Source organism: Malaclemys terrapin, chromosome 18 (assembly GCF_027887155.1).
Source record: "Malaclemys terrapin pileata isolate rMalTer1 chromosome 18, rMalTer1.hap1, whole genome shotgun sequence".
Lineage (NCBI taxonomy): Eukaryota > Metazoa > Chordata > Testudines > Emydidae > Malaclemys > Malaclemys terrapin.
This window is the reverse complement of record NC_071522.1, coordinates 17,895,142-17,914,444: the sequence shown is the minus strand read 5'-3', so window position 1 is coordinate 17,914,444 and position 19,303 is coordinate 17,895,142. Positions and strand designations below refer to the sequence as shown.

General features: G+C 39.4%; 1 protein-coding gene across 3 annotated transcripts in view; it reads left to right on the top strand.

The window, feature by feature from the left end:
• Nucleotides 1-19,303, top strand: part of RABEP1 (rabaptin, RAB GTPase binding effector protein 1) — a 75,434-nt gene that overhangs the window by 51,726 nt on the left and 4,405 nt on the right. For all 3 annotated transcript variants that reach the window (XM_054008625.1, XM_054008624.1, XM_054008623.1), the window contains 8 exons: nt 2,160-2,264; nt 3,093-3,209; nt 5,958-6,056; nt 8,204-8,344; nt 8,876-9,065; nt 13,067-13,122; nt 14,050-14,148; nt 14,867-14,983. In XM_054008625.1, coding sequence (XP_053864600.1) covers nt 2,160-2,264; nt 3,093-3,209; nt 5,958-6,056; nt 8,204-8,344; nt 8,876-9,065; nt 13,067-13,122; nt 14,050-14,148; nt 14,867-14,983 — 924 coding nt within the window. The remainder of the gene's footprint in view (nt 1-2,159; nt 2,265-3,092; nt 3,210-5,957; nt 6,057-8,203; nt 8,345-8,875; nt 9,066-13,066; nt 13,123-14,049; nt 14,149-14,866; nt 14,984-19,303) is intronic.

The following is a 19,303-nucleotide window of genomic DNA, read 5'->3' as shown; positions in this document are numbered from 1 at the left end:
GGAAACAAAGTTTAGAGGTGAGTGACCAAACTGGCTACAATATAATCAACTTCAGACATATTTTTCAGGGACTTGCTCCTATAAGGAACAGATTTCCCTGGACCCCATGCAGCAGATTGAAATTGACACATTACAGTTCTAGTTAGTTTCATTGTGAGCTGACCAAGGCAAGTGCCACTTCGGGGAGTTCTAAGTGTCAGTTCCTTTAATAACTGTATATGGTGACAAATTCAAAGCCCAGGCACGTTCTCCTGTCACGGAATGCAGTTGTGCTCAGCAACTATGCCCACCATCTCCACATAGACTAAAATGTAAAGGGGGACTGGGGGGGGCTAAGAAGAAACTCTAAAATGGAGGAAATGGGAGGGAATAAAGTGGAAGAAAGGAAGGTAAAAATGCAAGTACAAAAAGGGGAGAAGAAAAGGCAAGACTGAAGCAAACACAGGAGGAAGGATTGCCAGGAGTGAAGAGATGAATGCTAAAAGGAGAATGGGAAGAAATAAACAGGGCAGATGTAGTAGTGATTGTTACACTGGTGATCCTAGTATCGCCCTGTGAGAATTACTGGGACACTAGAAATCAGAAGGGCTATTCATAACATGCTTAAGAGAACCTCTCTACACCGACAATAAAGCAATTATCTTTTCCTTGTGGTGTAGAGGGAGACCCTACATTATAATGATTACATGGATGAATCCAGTCCTCTATAGCCTTCTGAACATATTCTTGCTCCCTTGGCATTTGGATGACATTTTACTCCAGCCCTTTCTTGGAATTCTGAGAGAAATACTGTTTCCACTTAATTCTGGAGGCAGGAATATAATCCACAGTTCAGGCAGCTATGAATACAGCTCTGGGTGGGCGGTGAGGAGAGTGAGAAATACATATGAGATTCCAATTCACAGCACTGACTTGTAGCTATTGCTTTGATAAAACACTAGTCTGAATCCATATTAAAACCATTAAAATGTAAAAATGGCAACATAGAGGTCCATCTAGTTCAGTATCCTATCTGACATTGAGCAGTAACAGGTGCAGCAGAGGAAGGTGACAGAAACCCCCCTAATTAAAGCTGGTTGGATGTCATAGCAAAAAGCGGGGAAAGTTATTGGGGGGGGAGATCACAAATTTACAAGAAAAATGCCAAAAGTGTTGTATTCTTTTGGAAAAAATGTGTATTGCAATTTCTTTTAAGCCATTCAGAAAATAGGACATTCTCCATACTTCACCTTGCTGGACATATAAAGAGCCAAGCCTGTTAAAAAACATGAAGGAGCCTTGACTGATAGTGTTTTGCTGAGAGTTACAATGACCACACGTGGAATCTTGGCCCCACTGAAGTCAATGGCAAAGCTCCCATTAACTTCTTCAGTGTCAGGATGTTGTCTTGCTATGAAAGCGCCCTAAAAAGCATGGGGTCAGATCCTCACCTGGCGTAAGTTGGTGTAGCTCCATCAAGGGTGCTATGGTAATTTATACCAGCTGGGAATCTTGCCTGTATTGTTTTTTATGAAAAACTTGGAATTATGGTATCTGTTCATAGGGGAAGTTTCTTCCTGACCACAGGCTTATGCCCAGAAGGATAAGTGTTTATACTTCTTACAATTTTTGTAAAATAAAAAAAAAAATTGATATTATTCTTATCCATGTAAAAATTTAATTTTTTTAAATCCCGCTAAGCTTTTGGCCTCAGTGCTACCTGGTGGAAGTGTGTTTCACAGGTTAACTATGCAAGTGTTTTTTTTAGTTGTCTCTTGGTTTTTATTGACTACCCCGATGTTATGTAAGAGTAAATCAGTGTTCCTATTTCATTCTCTACCATTCTTTATCTTTTATATCTCTTTCACATCCCCTCTTATTGGTCTCGTTTCTAAACTTAACAATCCCTGTCTTTGTGATCTCCATGTCGAAGTCTTTCCATCTCTAGCCATTTAGATCACTTGTCTTTGGGTCCTTTCTGTTTATATTGCTCTTTAGGCATAAAATAATTTAATCCTGCTGCTACATGACTTTTGCTCCTGTCTCTTCCAGAAATTTTCCACACCCATAGCTCTTATCTGCAGCAACATTCTATGATTGCACAACATGAGTGAGTCTATATATCACTCAGACATTCCTTTTAAAGTCTTTATGGCAAGTAATATCTTTGTGTCCTCCAGGTGCAGAATGCAGGAAACAAGCTGGGAAGACGCTGTGATATGTGTTCGAATTATGAGAAGCAGTTGCAGGGAATCCAGATTCAGGAGGCCGAGACAAGAGATCAGGTAAGGGTTTTTTTCCCGGGCTGTACAGAGATATTGCAGCTGTAGAAACAGCCAAGAATGTAGCTATTAACTATCTGCCATTTTATCTTCTTTACTTTATTTTCAGGGATTTTAGTTAAGCTACTTCGAATTCTGGGAAGCTCATGCCAATTTAGTGCTGTAATCAAATTTGCTGCAATTTGTGTATGAAATCATGCATGCTTGCATAGGCATACTACTTAGATATTTGCCAAGTAGTATGCCACATTACTTAGTACTACGCTATCATGCAATGAAAGACCCTGTGTTCTACAGAAAAGTAAAATTGCATTATGCAGTCATCCTGAATGAAATATCCTTGTAATGATTTTTTGGGCTGAACTGAATAATTCCTTAAGTGCTTTTCACTTTATAAATTCTATTGTATTTACTGACACCATGAGAATTGCTGCAGCAAAGGCAAAAAGATTATATGTAATTTTTGTGCCAACAGCATAAAATAATTCTAAAGCATCTATAATGTGTCCCCCCTGCCTGCGCACTGAAGAATTTTTAAGACTTCAGCCCTTCCCTCGGACTTCATTCCGGGTCTGAATGACACCCTTTAATGATTCTGAAGACTGAATCTTTTTCTTATCCTGAGTAGTAGAGATCCACTGGAAGATAGCTTTCTATATTCCATTATGGATCTAATCAATAAGGCATGCTGTTTTGCAGAAAAACAGCAAAGGAACTCTTGTGACTCTCAATTCTAAATTCAGAATGTTTTTACATTACATTTATGTTTTGGGGAAACAGATTTGCCCTTTAAAGAAAGGTTGCTTCCAATCTTTTGGTCTAACCATGTAGGTGAAAAAGCTGCAGGTGATGATGAGGCAGGCCAATGACCAGCTGGAAAAAACAATGAAAGATAAACAGGAGCTGGAAGATTACATGAAGCAAAGCAGTGAAGACTCCGCTACTCAGGTAAAAAAAAAAAAAAAAGCTTCACTGTAGCAAAGAAGTGGATTCTTCAAAAGGAATGTTTTTGTATTCCAATTCTTAATTTTCAAATAGTCGTCTTAATTGTGAGGATCAGCGCAGACTCCCTACTCTAGGAGCTACTCAAATGAAAATGTCCAGGATTGCTTTTACTACAGAGTACTGATACCTTGTCAGGATGATCTTATACAAGCATCTGGCATATATCTGTATCTCCTCTGTTGCCCATATTAGATTTAATGTTACTTCTGTGAGTTCACGTAGTTATCGCTGCCTTCTTTCCGTCACCCCCCTTTGTTCTTGAAGCATTTTGTTAGTCCTTCTAAAGCCATGTTAATTCAACATTAAGGTTATATTTCACAAACTGGGTGCCAAAAAGTCAGCTTTCACTTTAAGTTTACTTGCAAAATGAACTTGTTTTGTTATCAGATTTTGGACCATAAAATATAGATTTCTTCTTTCAGCAAAGGCTTTATAATACATCAATAAGATGCATCTGTTGCAAGCTTATCAAATATTCTATTCAAGGGGGGGCTTGAGAGCCATTCCACTAGGGATGTGGCTGCTTCTTTGACGTAAGCTGTGTGTGTGTGTGTGTGTGTGTGTGTGTGTATATATATATATATATACACACACACACATTATATATATATAATATTTTTTTTTTTTTTTTTTTTTTTTGCAGATACCTAGAATTCCCTTTGAGCCTTTAATAAGTAGTACTTTCTAGACTCTGGAGCACCGTGGGGTGCAGGTGACCTAGCATTGGTCGCTTGCAAAAATTTATTTTAGATGAGATCCTTGACCCAATGAGTAGCATTTAAGTCTCTTAAGAGTAGGGAGTCATTGTAGAAGATCCAAAAAATAAGAATTTAAGGTTCTGTGCACCTAGCCTTTTCTAAATCTCTTTTGTGGATATACACTTCCAGCTAGATTCACAGAGAAACTTGGGCTTGGTGACACTGGGCATTGCCACATCTAACTTAGATTCACAAAGCCTGAGTTCAGCACCTGAGCTCCCTACATAATGAATGGGGGGAGATGGACACCTCAGAATGGGATTCACAAAAGCCAGCATGCTAGATAGCTCCTCACCTAAGCTAGCCAATGGGAGATGCCAAGCCAAGGGATGTCTCCTAAGCCCCACCCCTCTCTTGGAGATAAGCACCTAAGTTCAAGGTAGAGGGGGGTGCCTCCCTCTGTTTGGGATTCTCAGCTGCAAACCCTCTCTTATCATTAGGTGCCTATACCGTTTTTGCACAGAGGAGTACCCATGTTAGTACCCTAACCACCAGGCTAAAAGCTATGAGGGAGATTTTTCCCACCTCTTGGAAATTTAGTGTAAGCTTATCTGTGGGGCTTGATCCAGTAGGCAAGCTCTGAGCGTGCTTACTCTATCGGGCCCCACAAGTGAGTTGGGCAGAGGAACACCTATCGTCCCCTAGTTTGTGCATCGCACTGGGCTTTGGTGTCCAGACGGCTCAGAGACAGAAACATAGGTGCTGAGGAACTTTTACTGCAAAAATTGAGGTGCTGAGTGAGTTTAAGCACCGACAAGGCTCAGAGGCAGCTGAGCAAGAGTTTTGTGAATCCCAGTGGGGCCTGAGTGTGGGTTTTAGGAGCATAAGTCCTTTTGTGAATCTAGCCCATCATACCATTTAACCTATCAGCACTTGACAGGTAGCTAATGCAATTGAGAAGGAGACACCCATTTAATGCTTATCTGTTTGGGCAGGGAATGACTATAGTTGATCAGAATGCATACCTGTCTCTTCTGATTCTTACCATGAGAACCTGAATTGGGAAGTTTTCAGTCTGAAACTCCCCCTTTATTATTTTTGCTCTATTTGTACAGCCCCTAGCACAATCGGGACTTGGTCTCTGATGGACTCTTAGGTGCTATCACAAAACAAATAGTAATAGTAGTAAAATGGGAAATAAGGCTGGTATTTATAGACTTTTTAAACTTTTTTCTGTGCCTGTAATGTGCAGTACTGTAAACTCAGGGCCGCAGACCTGTTGATTTCTGTGATACAATAATGGAGAAACAAAGTGTGCATAATTTTGGGTGCTACTTCCCTGGAATCAATCAGATTTTTTTTTTATGTTTTATCCTACTAATAAAATAACCAGTGGACAAAGTCTTCTGGGCATGGAATTAAATTTAGATGGTTTGTACTCTGGCTTTCAGTACAGTTCACTCTATGTTTAAGGGAATATCAAAGCTAAATAATGAGCATTTTTTCTTTACAAGCCATGGAATAAGATTTTATTTTATAGTCAGAATTCTGAATCTCTTATTTTATATTTCAAAAAGTACTGCAATTCCACTGAAAACTTTTTTTTTTTTTTTTAAGAAACATTATCTTTCTACCCTGGAAAAATAGATCTATGTTTTTTTCTGCCTTAATTGGCTCTGAAGTGTCTACATTTGGGTATGATCAGAATTAATTACTATTTCATTGTTAGTTTTCAGTAGAATTAATATACTATTTGTAAAAAAAAAATCTTAATTCTGTCTGTATGAGTTAGAGTATCTCTTTCAAATAATGAGCTTGTGATACATGAGCCAATAAAACAAAACCTGGTCTGAATGAATATAAAGCTGTAATATCTGAAGTACATGTGAGGGTTGAAAAGTGGGAATGGATGGATATTCAATACTCTCTCAAAACCTGCTTAATCTGTTTCAGACACGTAACTATATCTTTCTTTGTTTTTGGTTTTTGGAAGATATCTTCACTTATTGTTAGATCACAGGAGTCTGAGACCTTACTCAGTGAATTACAGCAGGCATTTTCCCAAGCAAAGAGAAGTGTTCAGGAGCAAATGGTAAAGAAACTTCACTTTTAAATACCTTTTCAATAATATTGTATGCTCAATATTGCGGATACACTATTTTTAAACACGTAAATGAAAATGAATGGGTGTGTTTGTTTATCTTGCTGTCTAACCACGTCAGCCATGCATTTACCATAAGGATATTTATGAATCCTGTAGTGCTGAACCTGAAGCAGTTTGTAATGTCACGGTCTGCACCAAGGTCTCTTCCATACTTGCGCAGATCATCCCCCCACTGACACTTGTCTTCACCACCATTGCAAAAAGCTGCTGTGGTTGAAGCTCTTCTGGGAGAAGTTCTGGCTCAGGAGTCTCTGGTCTCTCATTCTCCCCTGCACAGGAAAGCCCAGGAATTTATGTTTCTGATGTGGTGGAGCCAGGGGCGGCCTCCTCATACTTGAATTTTGGCTGATGAATGGATCTTGCTCCCTGTTGCTCTCAGCACTTGTAAGGAGGAAAGACCCACAACCCTGCAGCAGCGTGGTGAAGCTTCTTTTCCAGGAAGAGACCAAGTTTGGTCTTTAAATATAGCCACCTTACCCTGTGTCTCATACCTTTTTGTGTGTGTACATATATGTTTAAAAAAAATTGAAGTTGCAAAGTCAAGCACTCAGAAGGTAGGAAATGCCAGAATTCAGGTTGCATGTGCAACCTTAATTTGGCCCTCTTATGTGTAGGCATTACAATAGTCTCTAATTACATGATCTCATACTACTTTTTCCACAGGACCCCAGCTTCCTTCAATGCACAGAATGGATGGTGCTCATTTAATAAGCAGCTGTTTAATATTTTGTGCACTCTTTGTTGTTGTGTGTGGTACCCAGCCTTATTTACTGCACACTATTCACACCCTGCTCTGAAGGCAAAAATAATACTTCCCTCCTGGGCTTTTCTATGACGCTAATCACTTATAGGAGCCAAGTGCTTCACCGATATTAAAGAATTTATTTTCACAACACTCCCGATGAAGGGGTATTAGCCCAATTTTACAGATGGGAAACAGTGACACAGAGATTAAGATCCAAAAATTCCACTAACTTTCAGTGGAGATTGTTTTGAGATGCCTAAGGCCCGTTTTTTTTCCTTCAGAGCATTTATATGACACTTTATATGTTCGAGCAAGCTGCCGTGACATCACAGTTGCAGCTGTGAGTGCTCATCACTTGTGCAAATCAGACTCTAGGGTCTCAAGTCAGGCACCAAGAAATTGAAGAACACGTTCGTGCCCACCTGTGAAAACTTCGGCATAAGAGATGTGTGTGGCATCACATAGGAAGTCTGTGACAGAAGCAGGGATAGAACCCAATTCCACAGGGCATCATTCAGCTGCCTTAACCATGAGACCATCCTTTCTCTTCATGCAGTCCCCTGCCTCAATCCTGCCCAGCTTTCTCAGCAAATGAAGCCAGAGGTCTTCCAGATGAGTCTCCTTTGCTAACAACCCTGATTTATCTCCAGAGCAATGAATGAGACAGGGGTCCTGTAAGAAAAACATTGTATATTATCATGTAACTAGATGGTATCATAATTTGGCCCACTTGTGCATATGCATTGAGGTTGCACAAGCAACCAAAATTCTAACATTTCCTACCTTTTGAGTTCTTGACTTTGCAACTTGATTGTTCTTCTAATATATAACCTCCTATTTTTAAAAAAAGCAAATGAAATAACAGTTTCCATCATGTGGCTCATAGCAACACAACATATTCAAAGACGGAACTTGGTCTCAGTTATTTATATAATTAATTAGGTAGACAGAAAAAAAATTAAACACATGTGTGCCACACACACCACCTTGTCCATTGGCTACCAAAAAATTGGAAGATACATAATGGGGCTGTATGTATGGCCTGCTCTTTTACTTATGACTGACTGCAGTTAAGCTGTTACATTTAATTTAGTTTATCTTTTATGTAGGCAATTGGTAAGTGTTAAATCTTTGTGGGTGTTGTGGTTTTACTTTTTACTAGTACTGGAATAACCAAGGCTAACCCGGGGGAGTTGATCCATACTGCCATCCTCCTTCACAGAGAATATAAATTGCCCTGGGTTCCACTAGCTTTGGAAGCACTGTGACAAATTGGCTGTGACTAGACCCTAGCATGACTATAATTTTGCATTTTCTCCTTATTTTGGAGGCTGTCCTGATGCAGTCAAGGGAGCAGGTCTCAGAAGAGTTGGTGAGACTACAAAAAGATAATGAAAGCCTTCAGGGAAAGCATAGCTTGCATGTGTCTTTACAGCAAGCTGAAGATTTCAGTCTGCCAGAATCCATGGAGGTAAAATTTTGAAATGATTGATTAGAATATTTAAATGAACAAAATGTAACAGTAGAACTAAGTGGAAGAAGTTACGTAGTGGTCTGGTAAAACTGCAGAAACAACCGGATTCTAAATTTAAGGTCTTGACTCTGCAAGGCATTGTGTGGGGTGGCAGAGGGGTGCACAGATTAGTTATGTTGAGCAGTGAAGGTTAAGAACTGGTATAATCCTTCGTACTGAGCTATAGTAAATCTCAACAGCCCTACATGTCCACTCCCTTACACTCAAGCATAGCAGATAAATAGTGGATTGGTGCATGAAGAGAATTAATGTGTGTTAGGAGAGAGAGATTTTTGCAAGATATTAATTTACCAGGCAAATTTTGTTGTACTTCTTTAAAACCTTTTTGGGGACGGGGCCTGAGATGCTGAGACAGAGCAAAAAACCACTGGTAATTTGACTCTCTATCAGTGACTGGTATCCGTGTACATTGCTTTCTATGTATGTGAAAATGTTGTAACTGAAATTTCTTGATAATCTTCAATTCAGGAACTCAGTGAGCTGGTATTAAAATATCGTGAGGACATCATTAGTGTACGGACTGCAGCAGATCACCTTGAAGAAAAACTGAAGGCAGAAATTTTATTCTTAAAAGAACAGATTCAAGCTGAACAGTGTCTAAAGGAAAATTTAGAAGAAACTCTACAGCTGGAAATAGAAAATTGCAAAGAAGAAATAGGTGCGAAGGGGCAAAATAATCTAGAAAGAGAAACCTGTGTTGGAAAACAGATTCTTGAGGACTTGTTTTGGGTAACTTGTATCCACATTATCATCAGAAGAATTCAGTCCAGTGTCCCGTTTGACATGCTTTTGGAAAACGCACAAAAATAGTAGGGCAGTCGATTAATCACAGTTAACTCGTACAATTAACTCAAAAAAATTAGTCACATTTTTAAAATGTAATTGCGATTCATCGCTGTTTTAATTGCACTATTAAACAATAGAATACCAATTGAAATGTATTAAATATTTTTGGATGTTTTTCTACATTTTCAAATATATTGATTTCAGTTACAACACAGAATACAAAGTGTACAGTGCTCACTTTATATTATTTTTATTACAAATATTTGCACTGTAAAAATTATAAACAAAAGAAACAGTATTTTTCAGTTCACCTCATACAAGTACCATAGTGCAATCTCTTTATCGTGAAAGTACAATTTACAAATGTAATTTTTTTTGTTACATAACACCACTCAAAAACAAAACAATGTAAAACTTTAAAGCCTACAAGTCCACTCAGTCCTACTTCTTATTCAGCCAATCGCTAAGACAAACAAGTTTGTTTACATTTACGGGAGATAAAGCTGCTGGCTTATTTACAATGTCACCTGAAATTAGAACAGGCATTTGCATGGCACTTTTGTAGCCAGCATTGAAGGTATTTACGTGCCACATATACTAAACATTCGTATGCCCTTTCATGCTTCAGCCACCATTCCAGAGGACATGCTTCCATGCTGATGATGCTCATTTAAAAAAAAAAAAATACAGTAATTAAATTTTGACTATTCTCCTTGGGGGAGAATAGTATGTCTCCTGCTCTGTTTTACCCACATTCTGCCATGTATTTCATGTTGTAGCAGTCTCAGATGATGACCCAGCACATGTTCTTCATTTTAAGAACACTTTCACTGCAAATTTGACAAAACGCAAAGAAGGTACCAATGTGAAATTTCTATAGATGGCTACAGCACTTGACCCAAGGTTTAAGAATCTGAAGTGCTTTCGAAAATCTGAGAGGGACGAGGTGTGGAGCATGCTTTCAGAAGTCTTAAAAGAGCAACACACCAATGCAGAAACTACAGAACCTGAACCACCAAAAAAGAAAATCAACCTTTTGCTGGTGGCATCTGACTCAGATGATGAAAGTGAATATGTGTTGGTCTGCACTGCTTTGAGTCATTATCGAGCAGAACCCATCATCAGCATGGACGCATGTCCTCTGGAATGGTGGTTGAAGCATGAAGGGACATATGAATCTTTAACGCATCTGGCACGTAAATGTCTTGTGATGCCGGCTACAACAGTGCCATGCGAACGCCTGTTCCTTTCAGGTGACGTTGTAAACAAGAAGCAGGCAGCATTATCTCCTGCAAATGTAAACAAACTTGTTTGTCTGAGTGACTGGCTTAGCAAGAAGTAGGACTGAGTGGACTTGTAGGCTCTAAAGTTTTACATTGTTTTATTTTTGAATGCAATTATTTTTTGTACATAATTCTACATTTGTAAATTCAACTTTCATGATAGAGATTGTATTACAGTACTTGTGTGAGGTGAATTGAAAAATACTATTTTTGTTTTTTACAGTACAAATATTTGTAATCAAAAATAAATATATTGTGAGCACTGTACACTTTGTATTCTGTGTTGTAATTGAAATCAATATATTTGAAAATGTAGAAAACATCCAAAAACATTTAAATAAATGGTATTCTATTATAGTTTAACAGTGCGATTAATTGCAATTAATTTTTTTACTCGCTTGACAGCCCTAAAAAGTAGCTTTTATTTATAACAGTTGTGACAGACTGCATTTGACAAATTGTGCATCTGAATATAATCCTAAATTCACAAGAAGACACAGTGTCTATGGTGAAATATGGCCAAATATGCCTTCTGATGTAGCATGTAACTTAATATTAAAAGCGGAAGTGTAAATGGAAAAAAAGGAGATAAAATGGGAAGTGGAATTGTTACCAAGTTTTAAGGGTGAGATTACTGTTTGCTGCCTAATTTTGTGCCGTTTTTTAGATTGATATCTTTGTTTTGTTGACTTTGACACAGATATCAGTAACAATTCCTTGGCCTGTGTTTATGCAGGAGGTCAGACTATAATGTCAGAAGGAACCATTGTGATATCTGTAAATGTGAATCTAAGGAAGACATGAGAGATGTATTGGAATAGTTCACCGTGAGGTTTTATTTGATAGGGAATACTACTAGCAGGGGGTTGTTTTTAGTGGGAGATGCTTGTTCTATCTCATTATTGGTGAAACCTAGCCTCTTTTACTTAACCCTCAGAAAACCAAGCATCCGCCCTCTGCTAGAGGGGAAGCAGAATCTTGCAGCTAGATGAGTAAAAATGAGGAGGAGATAATGATGAAAAGAATAAAACAGTTATGTTTAAGTGAATAAGTGCATTTTAAAAATGTGATTATGGTGCCGGTAACTTACAGAAATAAACCCAAAACACAGAAAGAGAGAAGTAATTGTTTATTTTGATATAGCATCCAAGGTGTGTTCATGCAGGTCCCCTTGCTGGAGCCTTTTTGGTGTAAGTCGAAATGTAGGTCCAGGGAAAAGGGTGCAACACAGCATTTTTGTTTAGAGTGAGATTAGTTTTGCCAGCCTTGCCTTCCCTGCTGTTAGAGAGGAGGTTAAAAGCTTCCCTAAGGCATAGCACATAAAAATGAAATGGTTTCTTTCTCCTCAAATGCCTAAAAAGTAAAGGGGATCAAAGGACAGTTCTGTACCATCCTAAAATTCAGCTAAGACAATAGGCACCTGAGTAACCAGGTGGGAAGTGGTATGTGCTACTCCAGGAGAGCAGGAAGTAACTTGGGCTCCTTGGGTTGGCAGAAGGTGGGAGAAAGATGAGACACTTGGTCCTGTTTTTAGGGCAGGTTGCCTTAGAAAAAGTGTTCTTCAAGTGGGCACGACTTTGTTTTTATTTATTTATTTATTTTTGTAATGTTGCAATTCAGTTTTCCTCCTTAATCCATAGCTCTTGCGGGGTCAAGATTCCTTTCTTCTATCAACTAAAATTTAGCATTTGTTCTTAATCTCAGAAATCCTTCTCCTGGTGCTAACATGGTAAAAATAATGAACTGTGCTTGATGCCTATTAGAGATGCATGTAACCTGCACTGACTGTGTTACATCCGGTACATATTAAAGTTCCTCTCTTGACCCATTGTCACAGTCAGTGTAACTCACACTTACAGTTCTATCCAGGACTCTGCATTATTAACATGTTTACTTATTTCAAGGCTCTAGTCAGGAAATTTAAATAAAGTGTGTACAAGAGACAGCATAGCAGACCAGCGTTACAAAACAAAGCTCTAAGTCTTCAGAAGAAGCACACATTTTTGCAAGTTCACAATAAGTTAACTTCATAATATTAATGGTGCCTTAATAACAGCGCTGCATGCTCTGGGAGACCAAAGTTTAACCAGGGAGGGGGTGTCACTCCCTGAACACTTGTATGTGTTCCAGACACAATAGTGATGGGTGTGGCACTAGAACATGGATAAAATAGGTTGGGCTGAGGAGAAGGCGATTGCCCCTGCCTCTGTTAATACCACCCGGTGACCATAGGACTATGTTGGCAGCTGCCTTAAAGGAGATCATTTACCTACCAGAGGAAGATTGCCATGATCATAAGCTATTGAGAGATGAGTTATAAGGGGGGAAATGGTAACTCCCAGAATGAATGAAGAGAAATCTTCAGAACATATCCTTGCTGGGATCTGTTGGATTACACATTAGTCTTGCAGAGAACTCTGGCTGGAGGTAAACCATTCCACATTGTAAAAAGATCTTCAGATACATTTACCATGATACATTTAGATTTTTTTTTTTTTTTTTTTAAATGGGTTGATGAAAGTGAGGTGTAAAATCTGGAGAAGCTAGTGCCTTGATGAAGTGAAAAGTTTGATTTTCCTCTGTTTTGCAGCTTCTATTTCTAGCCTAAAAGCTGAATTGGAAAGAATAAAAGTGGACAAGGAACAGGTAAGCGTTCAGTTTGAAGATCATTTAAGAATTTTGCAAACGTAAATGTAGAAAATTTAACCTGATAAAATGGGCAGGAAGGAGAATCCCAACAAGGTGATTCATTCTTGTTCTAGAATCTCTGTGTCAATATCAACCCCTCTCATGTCAGAGAAAATAAACTAACTTTCCTTGCTGGCTCTGCTTAGTTGTTACTAACCAAAATATGTATTTTGTAAAATGACTCTGAATGAGGACACTATCTGACAAGTCACGCGTGTCTAGGGAGATACAAGCAGGATAGTTCGGAATGATTTCCACTACATGCGTCTGACGAAGTGGGCATTCACCCATGAAAGCTTATGCTCCAATACGTCTGTAAGGTGCCACAGGACTCTGTGTCGCTTTTTACAGATTCAGACTAACACGGCTCCCCCTCTGAACACTTACCACGTTGTGGCCTTCATGTCACTGTAGCTGTGAAATAATAGAGAATTTACTTCCTTCCATAAAAAGGAAGGAGTGCTTATTCTGTGTCGGAGAGTTCTCTGACCACAGTGTGCATTGCCAGATTGTTGCAAGTTGAGAACTTGTATGCTTGTGGATTTTGAGGAGCAGCACTATCCTTTAAAAGGAACAAATAAGTAGACGTTTGGAACTCTGAAGGACAGAATTATAACATGGGAAACAGTGCAAGTTTTTTGCAATGCTCTCCTAATGCTTAAAATTGTATATACTTTCTATACTAATCTTAATAAGTTAAATGTTATTCGCTATAGGCATTTCCTTCAGTTTCAGGAAAGAAAGGGGTGATGGCATGTCTACCTTGGGGTTTCTCTACAAAGGCAGTTACGCTGATCTTTCTATGTATTGTTTTGAATGCCAGGCATCTGTGGAAAAAGAAAATTTTAGAGGGTTTCGAGTAATTGATGTTCTCTGATTTCACAGTTGGAGTGCACCTTGCAGGAGAAACAACAGCAGCTGGAGAGTCTTCAGGAAATGAAAAACACTCTTGAAGAACAGCTAAAGAAGGAGACCACTGCGAAGGTAACTGTTATGTTGGTGGCTCTGTATGAAAGTCAGTTTTGAATTTGTACAGACACTTGTGTTTTTTCAAGCATAGTGTTCTGAAAGCTCACGCTGCTGGTCAAAATGGGTATTGCTAAGAGTAAGGATGAAACAGAAAGGGGAAGAGTGGATCTCAGGAGATGCCCTGACTGTGCTGAGGGAAGTTGTTGAAAGCTCCATTCCGAGTCATTTTAAAACTGGATTAACCAGTTTGGGTCCCCTGAGACTCTGAATATTTGACATTTCAGTGGTTACTGTGGGGAACAGTACTGCACTGGCAGAGGAATGAATTAATTCTGGTCTGATTTTTATACCACCTTGATCAAAACCCAGACAGAAAATATAGTAATTTACCTCTGAGAGAATCATGATCCTCCATTTACTGTCTGATTTCATTGTCAGAAACTTGCAGTTTTACTTGGAGACCTGTGGAAATAAGGTGCTAGGGAAGGGCTTTTTCCTACATTAATGAATTAATCGTCACCATCCCCATACTCTTGGAAACTGGGTATTAAACCTTTTTTCCACAGATAGGGAAACTGAGGCATGGAGAGGGTAAATGGCTGGTCAACTTCAGGCAGAAAGACTGGAATATACCCAGATCACCTGATTCCCAGACCCATACTTAATCAGAAGTCCATCCGTGCCCCTTTTGTACAGAGTTTAAGCACAACATCAATAACTTGTCTCTTCCCAGACTAACCTTGAGCAGTTGATGTTTGAAGAAAAGGACAAAGCGCAGCGACTGCAGACTGAATTAGATGTCAGTGAGCAAGTGCAGAGAGACTTTGTAAAGCTTTCTCAAACCCTCCAGGTAAGAGATGTGCAATCAGTCTGTCCCAAGTATTACATTTGTTCATGCCCAGGTTTATTCTGTCACCTCGATAGTTGGGGTGCGGTGCGACATAAAAACTGGGACCACAAACCAACTGATAGTATTGTGAGCAGTAAAGAATTATTAGTCTAAGCCAGGAATCCAACTTGTTTTAGCACCTCGCTGGGCTCTTATTTAGCCTGGATCTGACTGCCTGTCCACCAACTCCCTCCCAGCAGCCAGTAGGGAGTTAATGCATTAAATGGAGTTGTACAGAACCACACAAATAATAGCTCCATGATTCCCTAACGTTGCAGAGACCACCTCGTGATGTTCCCTCGGCATATAATTTAGTCAGTGATTCAGATATTCAAGTGCGATGTCAGGAATTTGCACTAATCACTCCTGGGCTGTGTATTTGCAGCTCTTTAAGCTATAGCACGTGATAGTTTTTTATCCCTATCACTGAGTCATGTGTTTGATCCTAAAAGGAAGAAGCTATAGTTGGGCCCAAGAGATCACAAGTCAGCAGAAGAAAGAGATTTTAATACTTATGGATTTTTGGGTAATCTTTCATGCAATGGAATGTGGTTCATTTTGCATTGCAGTTTCTTATCCATCCAGCCAGATCTCTCATCAGGGGTATACTAAGGTTCAGTCCTGTATCCTTTAATTTCTTGTACCAACTGTTCAGTAAAGAGTCGCTTAGAAATAAAACTTATAAATTGTAATTCACGTTTCCTAGTTTTAGCTAGTAAACAAAATCTAGAATCTTTGCGCGCCCAATAAAAGAATTCAGCATATTGCTTGCTGGAGGTGGTCCCCATGGATGGGCAGAGTGGGTTGTTAACTCTTTCTCCTACTTGTTTCTGTAGTACTAGGCAGTACAAATATGAGACAATTAAGGTAACATTCTCTGTAAAACTGCTTTTTACTTGCTGTCGTTCTCTTACAAATCCGCATACTGCTTTGAAAATACTTTGGCTCAGTTTCCATAGTGAAAATTTACACAGTTCTTGTCTCAAACTATTCATGTGGCTCCAAAGAGCTATGGTAAAAGGTAGTTACTGTTACTATGTCACTTGCCACTGTTTTCCTGATTCCAGCTTTGTTTATAAGGTTATGTTTGTCACAGGCTTCTGCCTGTGTTTCCTGTGGCTGGACAGTCTTTGTCATGTCACTCCAGTCCCACAGCTCTTCTGTAGGAATGAGCATGCCCACTCTCAGACATACAGAACGATTGGTAGAATAACTAGTCAGTGTTTTATGTGCTGGCTGCACTGTGTGTAATACAAGCCCTGCTGTATAATGTATGAGGATTTTAGTTTCTCCTCGATAGCTGGCAAGAGTTATTTTCTTTCCTCTCCTTGCCCCTGGGGGGGTCTGGATGCACTTCTTTTTTCTGTGGACTGATGAGTTCAGTACAAGCTCTGGAGAAAACAGGCTATGTCTGTGGCTGATTATTGTATATCTAAATCAACTAGCCACTAGTTGCCTGAAGTTCCTGATGCTAAGAACCATGATCCTAATGCTAAGACCTCTTGATACCAGGTAGCCCTGAATCCAAATTCCAGGGAGTAATTTGATATGCAGAAAACATATTAAATATTAAAAATGGTCAAGGCAGGGGTCTGATAGATGTCCTTATGTATTTACATAAGTATAACAACTTAATTATTTAATAACTCATTAGTTACACTAGCTTGGGATCACAAGGCCTAGTCTAAAGACCAGAAGAAACCTTATTCAATGAATTGAACAAATTTATTGATTTAATTAATAAATAATAGGGGTTAGTTATCCGCTTGCTTGCTTTACACTCAATTAGAAGGCCTAGAGCTGTTGCCATAAATTAACTTCCCTATTTTCACTCTACATAAGAATGGCCATACTGGATTAGACCAAAGGCCCATCTAGCCCAGTATCCTATCTTCCGACAGTGGCCAATGCCAGGTGCCCCAGAGGGAATGAACAGAACAGGTAATCAACAAGTGATCCATTTCTTGTCACCCATTCCCAGCTTCTGGCAAACAGAGGCTAGGGACACAATCCCTGCCCATCTTGGCTAATAGCCATTGATGGACCTATCCTCCGTGAATTTATCTAGTTCTTTTTTGAATCCTGTTATAGTCTTGGCCTTCACAACATCCTCTGGCAAGGAGTTCCTCAGGTTGACTGTGCATTGTGTAGAAAAAATACTTCCTTTTGTTTGTCTTAAACCTGTTGCCTATTAATGTCATTTGATGACCCCTAGTCCTTGTGTTACAAGGAATAAATAACACTTCCTTATATACTTTCTCCACCCTAGTCATGATTTTATAGACCTCTGTCATAGCCCCCCTTAGTCATCTTTTTTCCCAGCTGAAAAGTCCTAGTCTTCTTAATCTCTCCTCATATGGCAGCTGTTCCATACCCCTAATCATTTTTGTTGCTCTTTTCTGAACCTTTTCCTATTGCAACATATCTTTTTTGAGATGTGGCCACCATATCTGCACGCATTATTCAACATGTGGGTGTACCATGGATTTATATAGAGGCAATATGATATTTTCTGTCTTCTTATCTATCCCTTTCTTAATAGTTCCCAAAGTTCTGTCTGCTTTTTTGATTGCACATTGAGTGGATGTTTTCAGAGAACTATCCACAATGACTCCTAGATCTTTCTTGAGTGGTAACAGCTAATTTAGACCCCATCATTTTATATGTATAGTTGGGATTGTTTTCCAATGTGCATTACTTTGCATTATCAACATTGAATTTCATCTGCCATTTTGTTGCCCAGTCACCTAGTTTTGTGAGATCCTTTTGTAGTTCTTCGCAGTCTGCCTGAGACTTAACTATCTTGAGTAGTTTTGTATCATCTGCAAATTTTGTCACCTCACTGTTTACCCCTTTCCCCAGATCATTTATGAATGTGTTGAATAGGACTGGGCCCAGCCCATTTATTCCTACCCTTTTTTTCCTATTGTTTAACTAGTTACCAATCCAAGAGAGGACCTTCCCTCTTATCCCATGACAGCTTACTTTGCTTAAGAGCCTTTGGTGAGGGACCTTGTCAAAGGCTTTCTGAAAATCTAAATACACTCTATCCATTGGATTCCCTCTTGTCCGCATGCTTGTTGACCCCCCTCAAAGAATTCTAGTAGATTGGTGCGGCATGATTTCCCTTTACAAAAACCACTCTTTTGAAAAAAGAACAGGAGTACTTGTGGCACCTTAGAGACTATCACATTTATTTGAGCATAAGCTTTCGTGGGCTACAGCCCACTTCTTCAGATGCATAGAATGGAACATATAGTAAGGAGATCTATATACATACACATACACACTCTTTTGAAAAACAGTCAAACTCAGATGTGTTAAGGTGGTTTAAATTGCACGTTAGCAAGCTGGAGTTAAAGTGTCTGAAGCCAAATCTACACCATGGGCACTATTGCAGCATAGCTGTGGTGCCATAGCTAAACTGGCATAACATCATAGCATAGACTCAGAGTACAGCAGCAGAAGGGGTTTTTCCATTGCTGTAGGAACTCCTCCTCCCCAAGCAACAGTAGCTAGGTGAGTGGACACATTCTTCCATGGATGTAGCTGCATGTACACTGGGGGGTTAGGTCGGTATAGCTGTGGCGCTCGGGGGTGTGGATTTTTCACACTCCTGAACACCTTAGCTATGTCAACCTAAGTTTTAAGTGTATACCAGGCCTGAGGTAGTCTAACTTTCACACCAAGCTGCTTAGAGGTGTAAGATAAAATGCTGGGGAGCAAGAGGGGGAAGCTACTTTAAAAATATCCATCCTTGGACACACACTTCTGCTGGTTGCTTCGCCTAATACACATGGGGCTAGAAGACAAAGGTGTATCAGGAAAAGCAATCAGCCTGCGTGTGTGCAAACATGGATGCTTTTAAAGTAGCTCCCCCAGCAGTTTAACTTACGCCACCAGACCTCTGTGTGAAGTTGCACAAAATCAGACATTTATTACACACACTCATGGAAGGGTCACACCATCTTTCACATCACCTTTTGAATTTGACTTCTCCCTACTCCTCCTTGCCAGTATGTCACTGAGTGGTACATTGATAACCACTAGGTTACTGTGCTTGATATGTGACAGCAATGATTCACCTAGTTACAAAAGTGCTAAAGTAGTGACTTTTTAAACCTAAAATACCCTGTTCTTAGATTTGTGCAACAGATAGACTCTCCTTGGAGTGTATTGGGATAACTTGCCTTTTCCACATGTCTAGCTCTTAGCAGAGTTCTCTTCTTTGATTTCCTACACCTAAATAGGCAGTGGGTTGATGGGATTTAAACAAGATTA